General features: G+C 40.3%; 1 protein-coding gene and 1 non-coding gene across 3 annotated transcripts in view; one reads left to right on the top strand and one right to left on the bottom strand.

Annotated features, from left to right (window-relative positions):
• The first annotated feature begins 6,491 nt into the window (after nt 1-6,491).
• trnap-ugg (transfer RNA proline (anticodon UGG)) lies at nt 6,492-6,563 on the top strand. The gene has a single exon. It is a non-coding gene; the product is annotated as a tRNA-Pro (tRNA).
• Nucleotides 6,564-7,121: 558 nt separating this feature from the next.
• lrp5 (low density lipoprotein receptor-related protein 5) overlaps nt 7,122-16,176 on the bottom strand; it is a 52,905-nt gene continuing 43,850 nt past the window's right edge. For both annotated transcript variants that reach the window (XM_086299734.1, XM_086299732.1), the window contains 10 exons: nt 15,902-16,107; nt 14,202-14,392; nt 13,158-13,367; nt 12,944-13,069; nt 12,251-12,487; nt 10,798-10,908; nt 10,458-10,697; nt 10,226-10,368; nt 10,045-10,142; nt 7,122-9,769 (listed from right to left, as the gene is read on the bottom strand). In XM_086299734.1, coding sequence (XP_086155860.1) covers nt 9,448-9,769; nt 10,045-10,142; nt 10,226-10,368; nt 10,458-10,697; nt 10,798-10,908; nt 12,251-12,487; nt 12,944-13,069; nt 13,158-13,367; nt 14,202-14,392; nt 15,902-16,107 — 1,884 coding nt within the window. In that variant the 3' untranslated portion in view covers nt 7,122-9,447. The remainder of the gene's footprint in view (nt 9,770-10,044; nt 10,143-10,225; nt 10,369-10,457; nt 10,698-10,797; nt 10,909-12,250; nt 12,488-12,943; nt 13,070-13,157; nt 13,368-14,201; nt 14,393-15,901; nt 16,108-16,176) is intronic.

The following is a 16,176-nucleotide window of genomic DNA, read 5'->3' as shown; positions in this document are numbered from 1 at the left end:
ATTGCCGTGGCTGTGGAGGTGGGAGGGGTGTGTGTGGAATAGGGAGCAGGGGGTGTAAGGTCAGCCGGATGGCTCTCCAGCTTAAGTTAGGGTGATGGGGGTATGTGGCGGGGTGTGGTCTGCGACTCTGCTTCAGAGAAGGGGTGGTGCAGTGAGTTCAAGGGGGCAGTGCCAAGGAGGCTGGCAGGGCAGCTGGGACCAGAGAGTGGAGAGCTAAGCACCAACAAGGTTGTTGGTGCGCTCCACAAGGAATTGTAGACATTGTAAATAAATTGCCACTGTCCTTGCAATATTGTGTGATCATTTGGTCATACTTGCAAAGTGTAAATATCTAGAGATAAGATGGGATACATTGCTGTGTCAGACAGAAAGACAGTTCCAATGATTTAATTAGAGAAATAATCACTAAAATATTAGAAAAATGATGTTGTCCTGATAGCCATTATTTATTTTTTCTCTGAGCCCCTACATTCACCCCCGACTCTGCTCATTTTCTGTCTCCCAGCCCAATTCCGCTATCCTTCTGTCCTTCACACATTCTCTGTATTCTCCTTTCCCACAGCCTTGAGTCTATGTGACCCCTGGTGTGTCTATTGTTCAAAAAGTGGGGCAAGATGGACCAGCCATCTCCTTATTGAACCAGTAGTTGGGAAAATGAGGCCATGCTTAATGCCAGTTATTGTGTGTGTGTGTGTGTGTGTGTGTGTGTGTGTGTGTGTGTGTGTGTGTGTGTGTGAGAGAGAGAGGGAGAGAGAGAGAGAGAGGGCGCATGAGCAGGCAATGAACGATATGCTGTTTAATTCTAATCCTATAAGGATATCCTGTCTATTAAAGGATTATGGGTAGAAAACATATGCACTGTCGCATAATCACAACATAACAGTCTGTAATGACATAACTATAGAATAATCTCTTAATAATATTTTAATAGTGCACTGCAATCAGTGTGAAATGTTCTCCATGTAGTAACTGAACATTACTACATAGAGAAAAATATCTAAGAATAACTAAAATAACTAAAAATAACTAAAGTATCTTGAATAAGACTGGCTTGGGTTGAGAGGACAAAGACAGTACAAAGGCATGCTTTGGAAGAGAGCCAGAGATGAATAAAAACTAATGATTAAATGGAGAGAGGTGTATGAACAGAGAGTGAGTGAAAAGAAGTGAATGAAGAAGAAACTCTACACAGTACATTACGGGAAGCTCCAAGCAGCCTAGACCTATTGCAGCATAACAAAGGGAGAATTCAGGGTCACCTGATTCAGTCCTAACTACCTAACTATATGTTTTGTCAAAAAGGAAAGTTAAGCTGAAGGTGATTCTACAGAAGAAGGGCCTGAAAGCTGAAGCTCTCCCTCCCAGTCTACTTTTAAATACTCTGGGAACCACGAGTAAGCCCGCAGTCTGAGAGAGGAGTGCTCTAGTGGGCCGGTAAAGTACTATGAGGTCTTTAAGATAAGATGGGGCCTGATTATTCAAGACTTTGTACATGAGGAGCAGGATTTTAAATTCAAATTCTGGATTTAACTGGGAACCAATGAAGAGCAGCCAAAACAAACACAGATATGAGTCAACTGTCAAAGGCCATAAGAAGATCAATGCTGTTTCTGTACTGTACTCTCCTTTCTAAAAGGAAAAAAGGACGGTTAGCGATAGAGGCCTATATTTAGCGAAAACAGGTGGGTCAAGAGATGGATTTTTAAATAGAGGCCTAATTGCTGCCACCTTAAACATTTGTGGTATGTATCCCAATAATAGATACATTGATCAGATTGCAGCATTAATCAATCATAGGACTTCTTTGAGCAGTTTTATCGGAATGGTGTCTAAGAGAGACACTGGTGGTTTGGAAGAAGTGATTACTGAAGTTGAAGTAGACATATATGCATATAGAGTGTGTATACACATGCAGTGGACCCAGGGGTGGGTCCATTTCATACATACTGTAATAGAAGAGTTACAGCTCTTTTTAATTTTGAATACTTAATCAGTGTTGCAAGAATAATGTGATAGTAATATCCTTGGATTAGCGTTATAAACAGAAGGCACAAGGATTTTTGCAGGATTATATCCCAAATGAAGGTCATTGTCTGTAAAGACAACTATCAAGCAAATCTTTACCAACTTAAAAAGCCTGAAAACAACATCAAGTTAGTGTAAGAAAATCCTTCACGTCAGTCAGCCTGTGTACATTTATGCTACACACACACATACACTCAACAAAAATATAAACGCAACACCTTTGTTACTGCTCCCATTCCCCATGGGATGGACGTAGAGACCTAAAATTCATTCCAGATACACAATATAACCATCCCTCCCAAACAGTGGTCACAAATCAGTCCAAATGTGTGGTAGTGGGCACATCTGCTATATTGAGATAATCCATCCCACCTCACAGGTGTGCCACATCAGGATGCTGATCTGACATCATGAGTAGTGCACAGGTGTACCTCAGACTGCCCACAACAAAAGGCCACCCTGGAATGTGCAGTTTTGTCTCACAGCAAAATGCCACAGATGCCACAAGCAATGAGGGAACGTGCAATTGGCATGCTGACAGCAGGAATGTCAACCAGATCTGTCGCCCGTGCCTTTTTAATAATCATTAAAACCTTTATCATTTAAAAGCTTTTCTGAATTATTAATCACAGAAATCTATGATAAAGTATAAAAAACAAATCGTGCAACAAAAAAAGGAGGAGTCCACTGTGGGCGTGGTTTGTGGCTCATCTGCAGGGGTGGAGTGGACCAGTAGATTCAGAGGTGAACTGGCTGCTCCAGTTTGCATGCCAAATATCCATGGATATGATACTGCTGTCCAATGCATCCATTGGATGCATGTGTGATGGATAGAAAGCACAAAAGCATATAAGAAAGTACTTGTGTGAATGAAGAAAATAAGAATCAGACCATCTGCCATCACATTACTCCAGTGTTAGCAGCCTAGTATAGTATAAAGTATACTTTATACTGTGGCACTGTTCAAGTGACCTCAGGCAAACATCAACTGTAACAGTTTTTAAAACTAAGCTGAAGACTCGGCTTTTCTGTCTTTTCTGTAAGCTTATGGAAACTGCTGATTTTTCTATTGGTTGCTGTTGGGTTAGTTCATGTAAACATTGTGAATGTATGTAGGAAGTTGGGTTCCTAAAATGTTCCTAAAATGTTTTAGGAACCTTTTTATTCTATTTTACTTTAGTGTGAATCACCTCAATTTTATATGTACTATAGAAGTCAAATTTATTGAATCAACACCAGTTCCTTTCATCTCCAGCTACTTGCAAAGGTGAAGCCATTCCTCTGTTTCAGAGACTTTGAGAGAGATATCCATCCCTTCATTTCATCTCATCTCGACTTTTGGAATAGTAAGTCTGTCATCAGTTAGCCGACTGCTGCTGGTCCAAAACGCTCCAGCACGGTTACTAACTGGCACACACAAACGAAACCACATATCTCCCAAACTAACATTCTTACACTGGCTGCCAGTGAGTTTTTAAATTGATTTTAAGATTTAATTATCTAATGCTCCTAGCTGCCGCAAGGTCCAGATTAAAGCACTGAGGAGACCAGGCCTTTGCTGTGACTGCTTCTAAATTGTGGGACAAATTGCTCCTTCACATCAGGACCTCCCCAACATTGGACACTTTCAAGACCCATCTGAAAACCCACTTTTATTCTTTGGCTTTTAAATCAGAATGAGTTTGTACTGCTTTTATTTGTCTTATTTCTTACTCAAATCTTCCCATTTTATGCTTCTTTTCCTAAATAATATCAGGCATATTGTCTATATTATTATCTGTTTGGATGATCTTAAATGTACAGCATCTTGGTCAACAGTTGTTGTTTTAAATGTGCCATATAATTCATTTTGACTCTGACTACAAAAATGAATCATCATGAAGGTGTTTATCAGCTTGGTAAAATAAAACCTGGGTTTAACTGGGGCACATGAAAGGGAAGGTGTTTTGTGGCAGATGAACTGTACATAAAAATGTGCATGTTTTTAAAACACATAATGACTTGCTAACATGTGTCATTTCTTACAGGAAGAAAAAACCTTTGGATGTCAAAGAATCAAAAACTTGGAGAAACCTAGGTTAAAATAATGTAAAAATACCACAACAACTGGTCCCACATAAAAGTAAGTGCAGGTCGCGTTATCATTGCAGAAAGGATCAAATTACAGTTCAGCTGTGGATTTGTTTATTCTGTGATTTTTGAGGCCCCTTTTACTGATATATTCAACAAGTCAGCACAAAACATTTTGCAATCTGTGTGGTATTTCGGCAGGTTGAGCATCTTTTTGGAGGGAAAAGGGAGTGTGAAAGGAGGAGAGAGTAGAGCGAGCATTAAAATAATGTCAGGTGCGAGGGAGCGAAAACAGAGAGAAAGAGAAAACCAACCCAAGCAGCTGGTGTAATTACAGAGCGGCAAACACAGGGAGAATAAAGGGAGAGAAAAAACAAAAAAATGATATAAGATTGAATGCTGGGCTCCACCTCTTGCTGCCTCTGTGCAGCCCTCAACACCTGTCTACCAGCTGGACTAACTTCACTGGACCAGTTTGCTGTTTCTCTCTTAGTATTTTTAAACTTTTACATGCATTCTCTTAGAGTCCTGTATTTACGGCTCCAAGACTTATTCCCAGCACAACACAGCACATTACCTGGGCTGTAACATTAGCAGACCCTCAAAAGTTTGGAATAAAAACTTTTTTCTTTTTTTTTTTTAAATCTACAGCTTCTATAAACTATTACTGTCAGATGAATACAGGTTTTTATCATGAATATGGTATTTCAGATACCCTTCCGTTCTGGTAGAATATAACAAAGGATTTCCCCCTATTATTTTTTTCTTTCTTTTTTTTTTAAACACATCGTCACTGCAATGTCAAACACAAAGAAAGCTCAATAAACCAGGAATCCAGGATCAATCAGTGACGCCATTCCTGAGTTGCAGTTTCCAGAGGTTCCAGGTGTCGAGAGTGCCTACATGACTGAAACATGACCACTGCTCAAATCGGTTCATATGATGAAACATCACTGGCCCTAAGAATACTTAAAGAGAGATTTTTCATAGATTTTCCAGAGAGATAAAATGAGGAAGACTCTTGATGAAGCGGATATACTGGATCGCAGGTTGACCCAGGGCACTGCTCTGTGTCAGCGGTGGTCTTAAAATGTACTCCCAGTTTCTAGATGATACTTCCTTCAAGCAGTGGTACAGGAAGAAGCTCAGTCAACAGAAGTCAACATGATATACAGAACAAAGTTCCATCATATCTGCAGCCAACTACATTACACTACATTGCTCTCTCTCTCTCTCTCTCTCTCTCTATTTGCCTATTTGCACTACTCTGCCTGGTTTGCACTCAATGTCATTTACCCTTATATTGTATATTGTATAGCTTTCTTGTTATATGTAAAATTGTATTATATTATTTAATTTTTTTTACTTTAAAATATTTTACTTGCATTTTTAATCACTCTTATATTTAAATGTTCATTTTCTATTTTATCTAGGGATTGAGAGTAACGAAGTTTCTATTCTCTGTATGTCCTGTACATGTGGCAGAATTGACAATAAAGTTGACTTTGACTTTGACTCTCTCTCTCTCTCTCTCTCTCTCTATATATATATATATATATATATATATATATATATATATATATGTATATATATATATATATATACATACATATATATATAATATTATATTCATCTGTAAATTCTGCATGCTAATAATATCTAAACTTAAACTTAACTTAAACTTTCCCTCTGCTCTACATGTTCAGGTTTCAGATGTGGTCATTATGCTATCAGGGAATATACAAGTATAGGCTAAAATTGTGTTTGCAGTGGATCAAATACTTGTTAAGATTGATTCATTTGACCCCTTTAAAAGTCACTAATAAAGGCTTTGGAGCAGCACTCGTTTTGCTCTGCTTTTACCCACATGGGGGCAGCAGAGCATTTTGTAAAGACGACTAAACGTGATCAATTGTTAATGTTATTAAGGTGTTTATAGGAAACAGAAAAGGTTAATAAAATGAATAAATTGGATATTTGTATTTTTTTCTGTAGTAAGTAATCTCCAGCAAAGGTTTTGAAAAGCGTTTTCTCTCCTTTTAGGTGACTGTTGTTCACAGTCCAACAAAACACATGGACCCTGATGTTCACATATAGCACAAGGTCTACATATTATAGATTATAGATAGATTATTGATGGATGATGGTATGCCGTGAAAATGTCTGATGCAATTGAGAAATGATTTTAGAGATTATATCAAGTTATATGTAACATTTGTTCCTCGCGTGATATAAAATATTTAAATACGTTTAGATGGACAAATCAATGAGCAGAGATAAAAACATACACAGCTCCAAGGACCGAGTTCATTTACTATATCTACCAATAGGTGTCGCACTCGCCACACGAGGCCGAACAGCCTTATGAATACGTCTGGTCAGGTGCTACAATCGGAGGCTCGTTGGTCTAGGGGTATGATTCTCGCTTTGGGTGCGAGAGGTCCCGGGTTCAAATCCCGGACGAGCCCTCTTTTCTTTTTATTTGTACATTTCCTTGTTTCTTCAGAAAAGCAGTGACTGGAAGCAATTACTGCATGATTTTTCTTTTCTAACATCTACATGTTAGAGCAAGTTATACATTTCTTTCCATGATTTCTTTTAAAGCATTGTGACCGTATGTGATTTAGTGGTTGCCTTGTTATAGCTGAACTCCTCAGCAGCTCAGAGAGACACAGTGTTCTGGTTCCTCTGACTGTATCTACCTCCAAAGAGCTTTAAAGGATATGCAGAGGTAAAAAAGCCCACATGGGCTTTGCATTTGTTGTACTGTATGTAGTTTCTGTGTGCTTCTGTTTTGTATTTTCCATTAACCAAACCTTAGATGGTTTCCCCTCCCTGATTCTGGTTCTGCCACATTGCCTTCCTGTTGTACAGAAGATCTTGTTTCCCACCTTCTGCATCTGAATGCTGGGATGCTCTCCAAAACTGAAGGGTCTTCACCTCATATAAAGCAACTGCGACTGTTGTAAATTATATAAATAAAATTGAACTGAAGTGAACTGAATAACCTCAGACAAAACTTTCCTTAAAATAAAACCTTTATTATATAAAAATGCTTTTGATACAAAAAATGTCACAAGGGTAAATTACGCAAAGCATTCTTAGCAGAGACAACAAGTACAGGGTTTTACTGACACAGTGGTTTGAGGCAGGGCCTATAGCCCTCAACATAAATGTGTTGTGCTGCTAAAAAAGCACCCAACTTCAGCTACCTAAGCTGGAAATCTATTTTAGCTGTAATGTCACCTGACTGGAGATAATTTAATCAGGCAACAGGAACAAAGCTTACTCCAAGACCATGCAATTCCTGACCTTTACAAAGTGCTGCCAAACTGCACTTCCCTCTAACTCATCTAACACAGGTGAACTTCTTCCAGGCACAAAGGGGCAACAAAGGACACTTTCACCTTGATGACTGCTAAAAGAAGCACTTTTCTGACCCACTATCTGTCTTTGAACTTGAAAATGGTTAATTCTCGTGCCAATCTATAGTCTTTACGGTAACAGTGCCAAATATTCCTATAGGGAGTGAATAAAGTTGTGCCCCCTGGATCAACATGAAATATTGTTGGAGAAAATTCTTTCTTTGAAGCAGGACACAACCAAATTAAAACAGGTCATTCGTAAGTTTAAAATTGTTCATTCTTTTAGGAGCATGATCACCAGCTGTTACTACGACATCAATTTCTTGTATGTAACGAGCAAAGATTAATGGGTCAGCAAAGTCTCGAGATTTCATCCTCAGTGGACTACTAATAGACAACTTCTTCAAAATCTCTCCAGTAGTTATTATCTTACAAAATGTGGCAAAGCTCAGAGGCCAGAAAGTTTGTCTAACCTGAGGCAACTGCTACCTTTGGTTTAATTTAATCCAATTTAATTACATTTTATTTATACAGTTCCATATTAAAGCAACAGTTGCCTCGAGGTGCTCGGGATTACTCAGAATGCTTCAAACTGTGTGTGTTAGACTCACAGCATCTAAACCATCCTTCAAGCTCAGGTTATGCAGTGATGAGTTCATTGTACGAAAACCCGCAAGAGACTTTGTGGGGAGATCAGGGAAGAGTCATCTGAAGCATGGAGGTTTTCAACCTTTTAACCTCCTTCCAAAAATAACTCCTTCAAACCAAACATTTCAACTGACACAGAGACATACATAATGATCTACATACAAAGTACAAAGAACAAACATGGCTATAAGAATAATTTGCTATTAACTGTAAAGTAGCTTCACGATCTACTGTCAGTATAAGAGTGGCAATTTTGGCCTTTCTGTGTAATGATAGTAACTGATATCGTATATACACAATAGCAGCAAACATATTTTTGGTAAACAGGATGATGAGAATACAGAAAAAGTGATGGAAGAGGTTCTTAGTTACACCAAAAAGCATTAATTTCTCATAACTCAATCACTGACTTCATTACACATATTTACAATAGCTTTACATGTTGGCATTCGTCTGGTGTTTGCAGGCAGGCGGTGACTTTACTCAATGAAGAGACTGTTAGCAGTCGCTTTGTTGACTGGAGAAGGCTCTACTTCTTCACAAGGCACAGGGCTCAGCTATGGAGGATTGAAAGTTTGGAATGGAGGAACACAATGTGGGAAAAGAAGCAGACTTGACCTCTGTGATCATCCACTCATATTATAAATCAGTCATCAGATTTTTCCAATTCACCTAGCAAGCCTTCACATGCCTGTATGCTCCTGTATATTCATTCATCCTTCATTCACACACTCACTCACTCCACTGTCCTTTGTTTTCTGTCAAGCTGGGGATCACCCACTATGAATAAAGTATGAAAAACATTTCCATTATTTGTTGTTTGTTTTTTTTGTTTTGTTCATGTGATTTTTAACACTACAGTATATACAGTCCTGCTGACACAGATGCTGTGAGGAAGGACAAGACAGATCTGTGAAGATTGGGGGAGATGAGGTGGTGGTCTTTTGGATGCACTGGATCTGTGGTTTTCACACTCAATTGGTGAGGTCACTGCATGCTGAAGAGGAAGTAGCATGAGAAATCAGGATCCTTTTTGGACTGATGGAAACCCAAAACCGGCCCAGCACAGGAAGGTTTCTTCATTCCATGGAATGAAAGTTAAAGAGGGAATGCCCTGAGGCATGGCAGGGACAGCCTTGAACCTTCAACCTGTTCCATGAGAGTGAATGTTCAAGCAGGGCATTTGGAAGATTAGACAATGGCCACCCTGAGAACTCCTGGATGACTGGAATGATAAAAGGACCAATAAGGCACTTGAGCCTAATCAGCTGATATGAAGCTCTCGTAGCTAGCTGACTTCATCCCTTTCTTTCTCACAGGGGTCCCAGGCTGTTGAGGGTCATGAAGAGTCAGTGCAGGGAGAGGGAGGAGGGGGACATAGGTGGAAGTAGGAACGCTCTGTAGAAGGGGATGGAGGGCAGCTTTCCTCAGCTGACATGTACTGGGATCGGGGCGTGGGGGGTGGAGGGTATGGGTCAGAGTCTGAGTTGAGGTCCATGTAGTACTTGTGTTTGGTTTGGCTGCCATGGCCAGAGCCCTTCCAGCGACCCACTGACAGCCCCAGCCCAGCCGGCGGGTGGTGGGGAGTGTAGTCGCTGTCGCAAACATCGGTACTGCAGGGAGTGGTAGGTGGGACGGTGCCACGGACCGGGTTATAGGGTCTGAAGGAGAGATGACACAAACTTAGTTTTCATTGCAGTTTACATACAATTAATCTTTGTTTACATCATAATAACCGAAAAAAGTAAAAAAAAAAAAGATCGCAAAATCAACAGCAGGAGATGTGAACGTCTCCTGCTGAGGAGGAAGTCCAAAGCCCAGTAAAATAATTACAGTGTCATAAAGTTTGCAAGTGTCTGGTAAACACACACATGACAGACACTTGCATCTCTGGCATGTGTGTGCTTGGAGATAGGCAATGATAAGACTGTATGACCTATATGATCTGGTGGTAGATGGACTGTTGGAAGAGTAGAAGATCTCTGTGTTGTAGAGAGAGCGGTCAGTGGCTGGAGAGGGAGGAGGATTCAGGATCTACAAAACAGAACAAAAATCTGTAAGTAAACCGGAAAGTAAACCATAAACAGCCTGTGCACTGTGTGTGTGTGTGTGTGTACCTGAGGATAGAAGGCTCCCTTTGTAGATGAAGAGCTGCTGGATGAAGCTCCAGTCACATGATTTCTATCATAAAGAGGAGCTCCACTGCTGCTGCTGCCCATCAGACTGACAGAACTCATCATGGACTTCCCACAGGAGATACCTGCACACAATAGTTTACAGGTATTATTAACACCTGTGCTGATAAGTAGCAGTGTAACCATAGCACTGCTGCTGTGTGCTCCAGCTTACCTTGATAGGTACCATGCTGAGAACCGCTGGGGGTGATGAAGTTGAGAGGTACATGGGGTGTCCCGCTGATGTACTCATGAGGAAAAGTCCCACTGGGGCCTTTGTATCGTCGACACACCACACGCTGGCAGACAAAATAAGCTCCCCCGATGATGAAGACGAGCAGGATGATGGCAATAACTGGGCCGATAGTGTTGGGCCCAGTGCTAGGGATGCCACTGGAGGGAGGTGACACATGCTCTGAACATGGACAAGAAAAAAAGAATACAGTGTAAGACGGGAAGTTTACCAGAGAATATACAGCCATGTTTCTGCAGTTTGAATATCTCAGTGTTTTTACCGCAGGCGAGCTCATCTGATCCATCAGGACAGTCGGAGTAATTGTCACACTGTTGTTTCTTTGTGATACATTGATTGTCACCACAGCGGAACTGGTTGGGAGGGCAGATAGCTGGAGTAGAAGAGGAAACGTAGCAAGATGTTTCAATGGCATTTTTTTGTTTAAAAAAACAATAAAACCAAAAGCTGTCGCATTTATGTACATTTTATACGCAACAGGAAGAAGAACGATGGAAAATTATATGCCAGTGATTGGAAATTTTCTTTGTTTAGACCGAGCATGGGGGGAACTGTTACTGAATGCAACACAAATATGAGGTGGACAAGATAGCAGAACACATACGTGGAACCTCTGCAAATATTTCTGTTGCAAACAGACAAATCCAGCCATAGCAGTGGAGAATCAACAAAAGAAGGGTGACGTTTCAAAAAGTAGGTGGGTTGGTTTTGTGACTAAGGAGACCCAGGGAAGATGCTCTTTATATATTCTATGAATGATCAGATCGATGAAAATAAACACACTGAGAGCTCCAAGACAGACACGAACAGTGTCGCTGACTTATTGTTTTTATCTATGCAACTGAAATTTCAGCAGTTTAAAAAACCGCAGACATCTTTAAGCGGCAGTTGTGAGCCTGTATGAAAATGTGAAAAATGGCTGTTTGGTGCTGGCGCTACTCATTAGACCAAACACAACAATGCAAGACTACAAGGAGTCACTTTAGTAACTGGCTGTTTTTGTTGGTCAGGCTTCTGTGGCTGTAAATGCAATAGTCTTCTATTCTCCCTGTAGTTTAATTTAAACACAATCTGCATTAAGAGGAGCCAATAATGCTCCAAGCACGCACTTGGCAAGAATGGTAAGGAAAAACTCTTAACAGGAAGAAACCTCCAGCTCAACCAGGCTCACACATGGAGAGCCAACTGATGTGAACAGTTGGGGGTGAGGTTAAAGAGAAGACAGCAGAGGGAGGTAAGGTCACAAGATCCAGCCCTAACTATATACTCTATCAAAAAGGACGTTTTTATAAAACAGTTTTTGAAAAGCAGAAACTTTTTAGAAAGAAGTGCACTATTTGGTCAGTACAGTCCTATGGGTTCTTTAACATGATAACTATATACACTGATAGAGCTTTAGAGGACGTAGAGAGGATGATTTTTTAACCCCACGACAATTCTGGTCCTAATGAGGAAAAAATGACTTAGAAACTTCGTATAAAGAGTATTTATACATTTCATAACTGTAAGGGTTTATCTTACAATAGAAAGTGCTTCGAGGCAACTGCTGTTTTGATTTGGTGCTATGACTCATAGGTAAACTCAGGCTATTATTTGTTTAGTAGAAATATCAAGCATCCTAAAGAACACTGAAAGTAAAACCTAATTTATCAGTCACAAAACTTCCATGCATAATGCTGCAAACATCTGTGCCTGAGTTGAGCGTGTAAACCTACTTTCACAGTCCTGCTCATCAGAGTGATCAGCACAGTCCAATTCACCATTGCAGCGTCTTTGAGCATCAATGCAGCCTCCTTTGTCACATCGGAACTGGTATGTAGAACAGATGGGACAGTTGTCTTCATCACTGCCATCTTCACATTCTGGAAAGCCGTCACAACGCCAGGCCATTGGAATGCAATCAATCTCCCCTGTGGAGCAGGTGAATTGCTCTGTTGAGCAGGTAGGCGGCTCTGAGAAAAAACAGAGAAGACAACATATAAGGAAGAGAATGAAGCAGAGAGACAAGTCACAATTATCTGTGGAAGGGAGAAGCACTGAACTTTAGATTAGACCCTTCAGACTAAGAGGGACAAAACCTAAACAACAGGAGTGAACATGCATGCAAATGTATATACAGTGTATGTACAGTGTGTCATTAGACATTTAAACATTCCTATAAATAACCTCTGTCACTGTTAGAGTAATTACAACCAGCATTGCTTCCTCTCTGCTGCCTGTATTAATCTGTTGTGCAACAGTATAACTAAAACACAAAGAGTTATTGAATTGGAGTTGTAGAAGAAAAAGCCTTGAATGTCCTTGTACTTCTGAAACTCAATCAGATATGCAGGTCGGACATGTCTGCTTCTCTGAATTCTCCACCCAGAAATGAAAAGGCACCTGAGTGCTGTTACTGTGTTGCTCACCTCCACAGTGCAGCAGGTCCTGCAGCAACACCAGGTGCATGGGACAGGAGCAGCGAGGTGTTCCATCACCCTTAGCAATGCAGATGTGAGAACAGCCCCCATTGTCACGAGAACATGGGTGGGACGCTGTAGAAAGAAAAACAGCCATTGATACAAAGGCCAAATCATAAAGCCACACTAATATAGCTAATAGTTCTGTGGGAAAGATCTGTACCAAACTCCTGTGGGTCGATCTCTTCCACAGCGTGGATGGAGGTAAGGTATGATATCCGTCCCTGTATGCGTGTGCGCCCATCTCCAGTAAGTTTGTCCACCCTTTCAATCATCTGCTGCTGACGGTCAATCCAGTACAGATGGTCACCCAGCACTGTCAGCCCCATAGGCTGGAGAATGTTTGAGTCCTGTAGGACAATGCGATTTGCTCCTGGGATAGATGCAATGATATAATAAGAACAAGAAAATAGTTTTTCCTGGTGATGATAATTGAGAGTTTGTAAAATCCAACAACCCTACGTTGTTTTTTCCTCACTTCTCTAAATAAAAATATTGATTAACGACAACTCATTGCCACCAAACTAAATGTGTCAGTGTCTCTGGTGGACAACCTCAGGGATGGGAACAGTAAGCTTGGAGTAATAACCACTTATGTGATATATTTGAGCAATGTAAATGAAGCCTATGCATAAGTTCAATAAGGAACATCTGTAATCATTCATCTGCCTGCTTTCCTGGGTGTTCATCTGCTTTTCTGTTGTAAACACAACTACTGCATTCCCACGCCGTCAATCACAATACTGACAACATTACTCTACTCGCCCGCCTTGTGTGAGCCAATGGCGCATGGTTTAAATCTGTGCTCTCCCTCATTCTCCCTTTCTGACTTTTCGTGCATCCCCATCTGCACCTCAGACACCTCAGCCAGCGCACTATCCAAGCCTCAGTCTTCATCTTCACCACCACCAGCGTCTACACTCCAAGGGGCCCTGTCCTAAATCTGATCATCACTGGGATTTTGTTTTGCCATGATGGGTCATCTGGGTCTAATTGCCAAATACATGAATTTCTCTATCTCAATAAATCTTGTTCACTACTTCCAAATGATCTCTCCTTGTTTCATATTTGTTCATATTTCTATTTTATTTTCAATATTTACTGTGAGGCAATATTTGAGTCATATTCTGGCACTGTTCTTTGTTTTATCCAAATGTGTATGAAAACATTTCTTTCATATAAATTACTTCTTTTTATGGTGACTCACCTGTCAGGTCACTGCTCTCAATGCGTTTAAGGTCAGCATCAACCCAGAATAGTTTTCCCAGCTTATTGTCGAGTGCCAGAGCTACTGGTCTGATGAGACCAGTGGTGAACAAAGACTCCCTCTCTGTCCCATCCAAACTGGCACCTTCAATCTTAGCTGAGCGCTCCTGCACTGTGGTGAAATACATGTACCTGTAGAAGTGGACATGTGTCAGCAGGGTACAACTCAAGTTTATTAATAAAGCACCTTTGACGGACCTGAAGTCTCAAAGCACTATATAGCAAAATAAAAAAAAATAGGGATAATCACAATAAATTGTAATAAAAATAGTTAATACTGATATAAAAACAAGGTTAAACAGAATAAAATAGAATAAAAGAAAACTGATCATTTAAAACAGTTAAAATGAATTTAAGCAGTGTACAGAAGAAGCTAAATAAACTTGGAGTTGGAAACTCGTCCAACTTCCAAAGTGCTAAAGACTGAAAGGCTCTATTCCCTCACTCTTCATTGTCATACGAGGAAAAGCCAATTGATTCTGAGCTTGCAACTGAAGACTGCGAGCAGCATTGTGTTGGAAGGAAATGTAAGAGTGGACTTAGTAAAAAGTGGCAGAATTCTGCCCATGGCATTTTGTATAGCCAGGAGGTGAGAAAGAGGTGATTTATCTAAGCTGGTAAACAGAACCGCGGAGTTACAAATGCAAGAGCAATTTTCTCTTGTTCAACCAAAAAACTACAGCTCTCAATTTAGAAAATCTCCTTAATTGGAAAAGGAGTATGCAACAAATGTCACATGCAAGTCAAAGCCCAAAGAGGAACCAAATATTATATTACATTATATAACCAAAATTATGACTGGTGGACTTTCCTTGGCTGATTTGTGAATGTAGTTCGGGAAGAACAATAATCATGGTCTCCTGGTCTTTTAAAAACGAGACTGAAAATGCCCCAAATCAGCAATTTGCATGATAAAACTCTGAATTGACTTTACAGAACTTTTTCTTAAAATTTGCTTATAAACAGCATGTTTGAAATAGCCTGCCAACAGAAATGGCATGAAAATGAGCATTTTTGAGTCACCATTTTCCTCTGTAACTGATGATTAAATGCAGAGAGGTGTACTGTCTATAATGGAAATGGTCCTAGCGTGGAAGCCTGTAGGACTCCATAATTAACGTGTGTGTTAAGAGGACTCTCATCTCTCAGGACTTTCATTCATTGTATTATGAAGCACTTTGTGATTTTCATCTGTGAAAAGCGCTACATAAATACATTTTACTTACTTACTTACTTACTCCATTTACATGGTGGAGTCTATTACATAGATATGATTAAAACCACTGAAGGACCGTTGACACCCACAGCATGCTCTACTCACTGTAATAAATTATTATGGTCAACAGTACTGAACGCTGCCCTGAGATTTATAGCAGGACAAGCACAGATGTACTGTGATGAGCTCTGAAACCTGACGGAAGCTCTTCAAATAAACTCTTTCTCTACAGATGATTAGTTAGCTCCTTTACAACCACTCTTTCAATCATTTATGAGATAAAAACAATATTGGAGATTAGCTTATAATTAGTTAAGATAACTGTCAAGTGATGGCTTTTAAGTAATGGTTTAACCTCTGCCAGCTAGAACCATCAATCTTTCCAACTGAGCTTAGTAGAGTCACTGTCACAAAAATGAGCTTACCCTTTCTCAGCATGGACCACAATGGCCCTTGGCTTGTCTGTGTCATCCTTGATGACCACGCCCACAGTGTGACCATCCATCCTCTTGACGTTGATGGTGTTGGTTGTCTCACAGGTCCAGTAGATGTTCCGACTATAGGCATCCAGGCTCAGGTCATGAAGCTGGTTGTCCACTGGTTGAGCAGTGCTGCTCACTATCATTGACGACTGAAAACAAACACAGTAAGGTCATAAGGTCAACATTTGACCTGTTCTGACATTCACTTTGAGTCACAT

Source organism: Aulonocara sp. 'chitande type north' Nkhata Bay, linkage group LG7 (assembly GCF_057382095.1).
Source record: "Aulonocara sp. 'chitande type north' Nkhata Bay isolate Kocher_YH1m ecotype deep benthic linkage group LG7, A_spYH_male_GT1.1, whole genome shotgun sequence".
In the NCBI taxonomy this organism is placed as follows: domain Eukaryota; kingdom Metazoa; phylum Chordata; class Actinopteri; order Cichliformes; family Cichlidae; genus Aulonocara; species Aulonocara sp. 'chitande type north' Nkhata Bay.
This window is presented reverse-complemented; position numbering and strand designations above follow the sequence as displayed.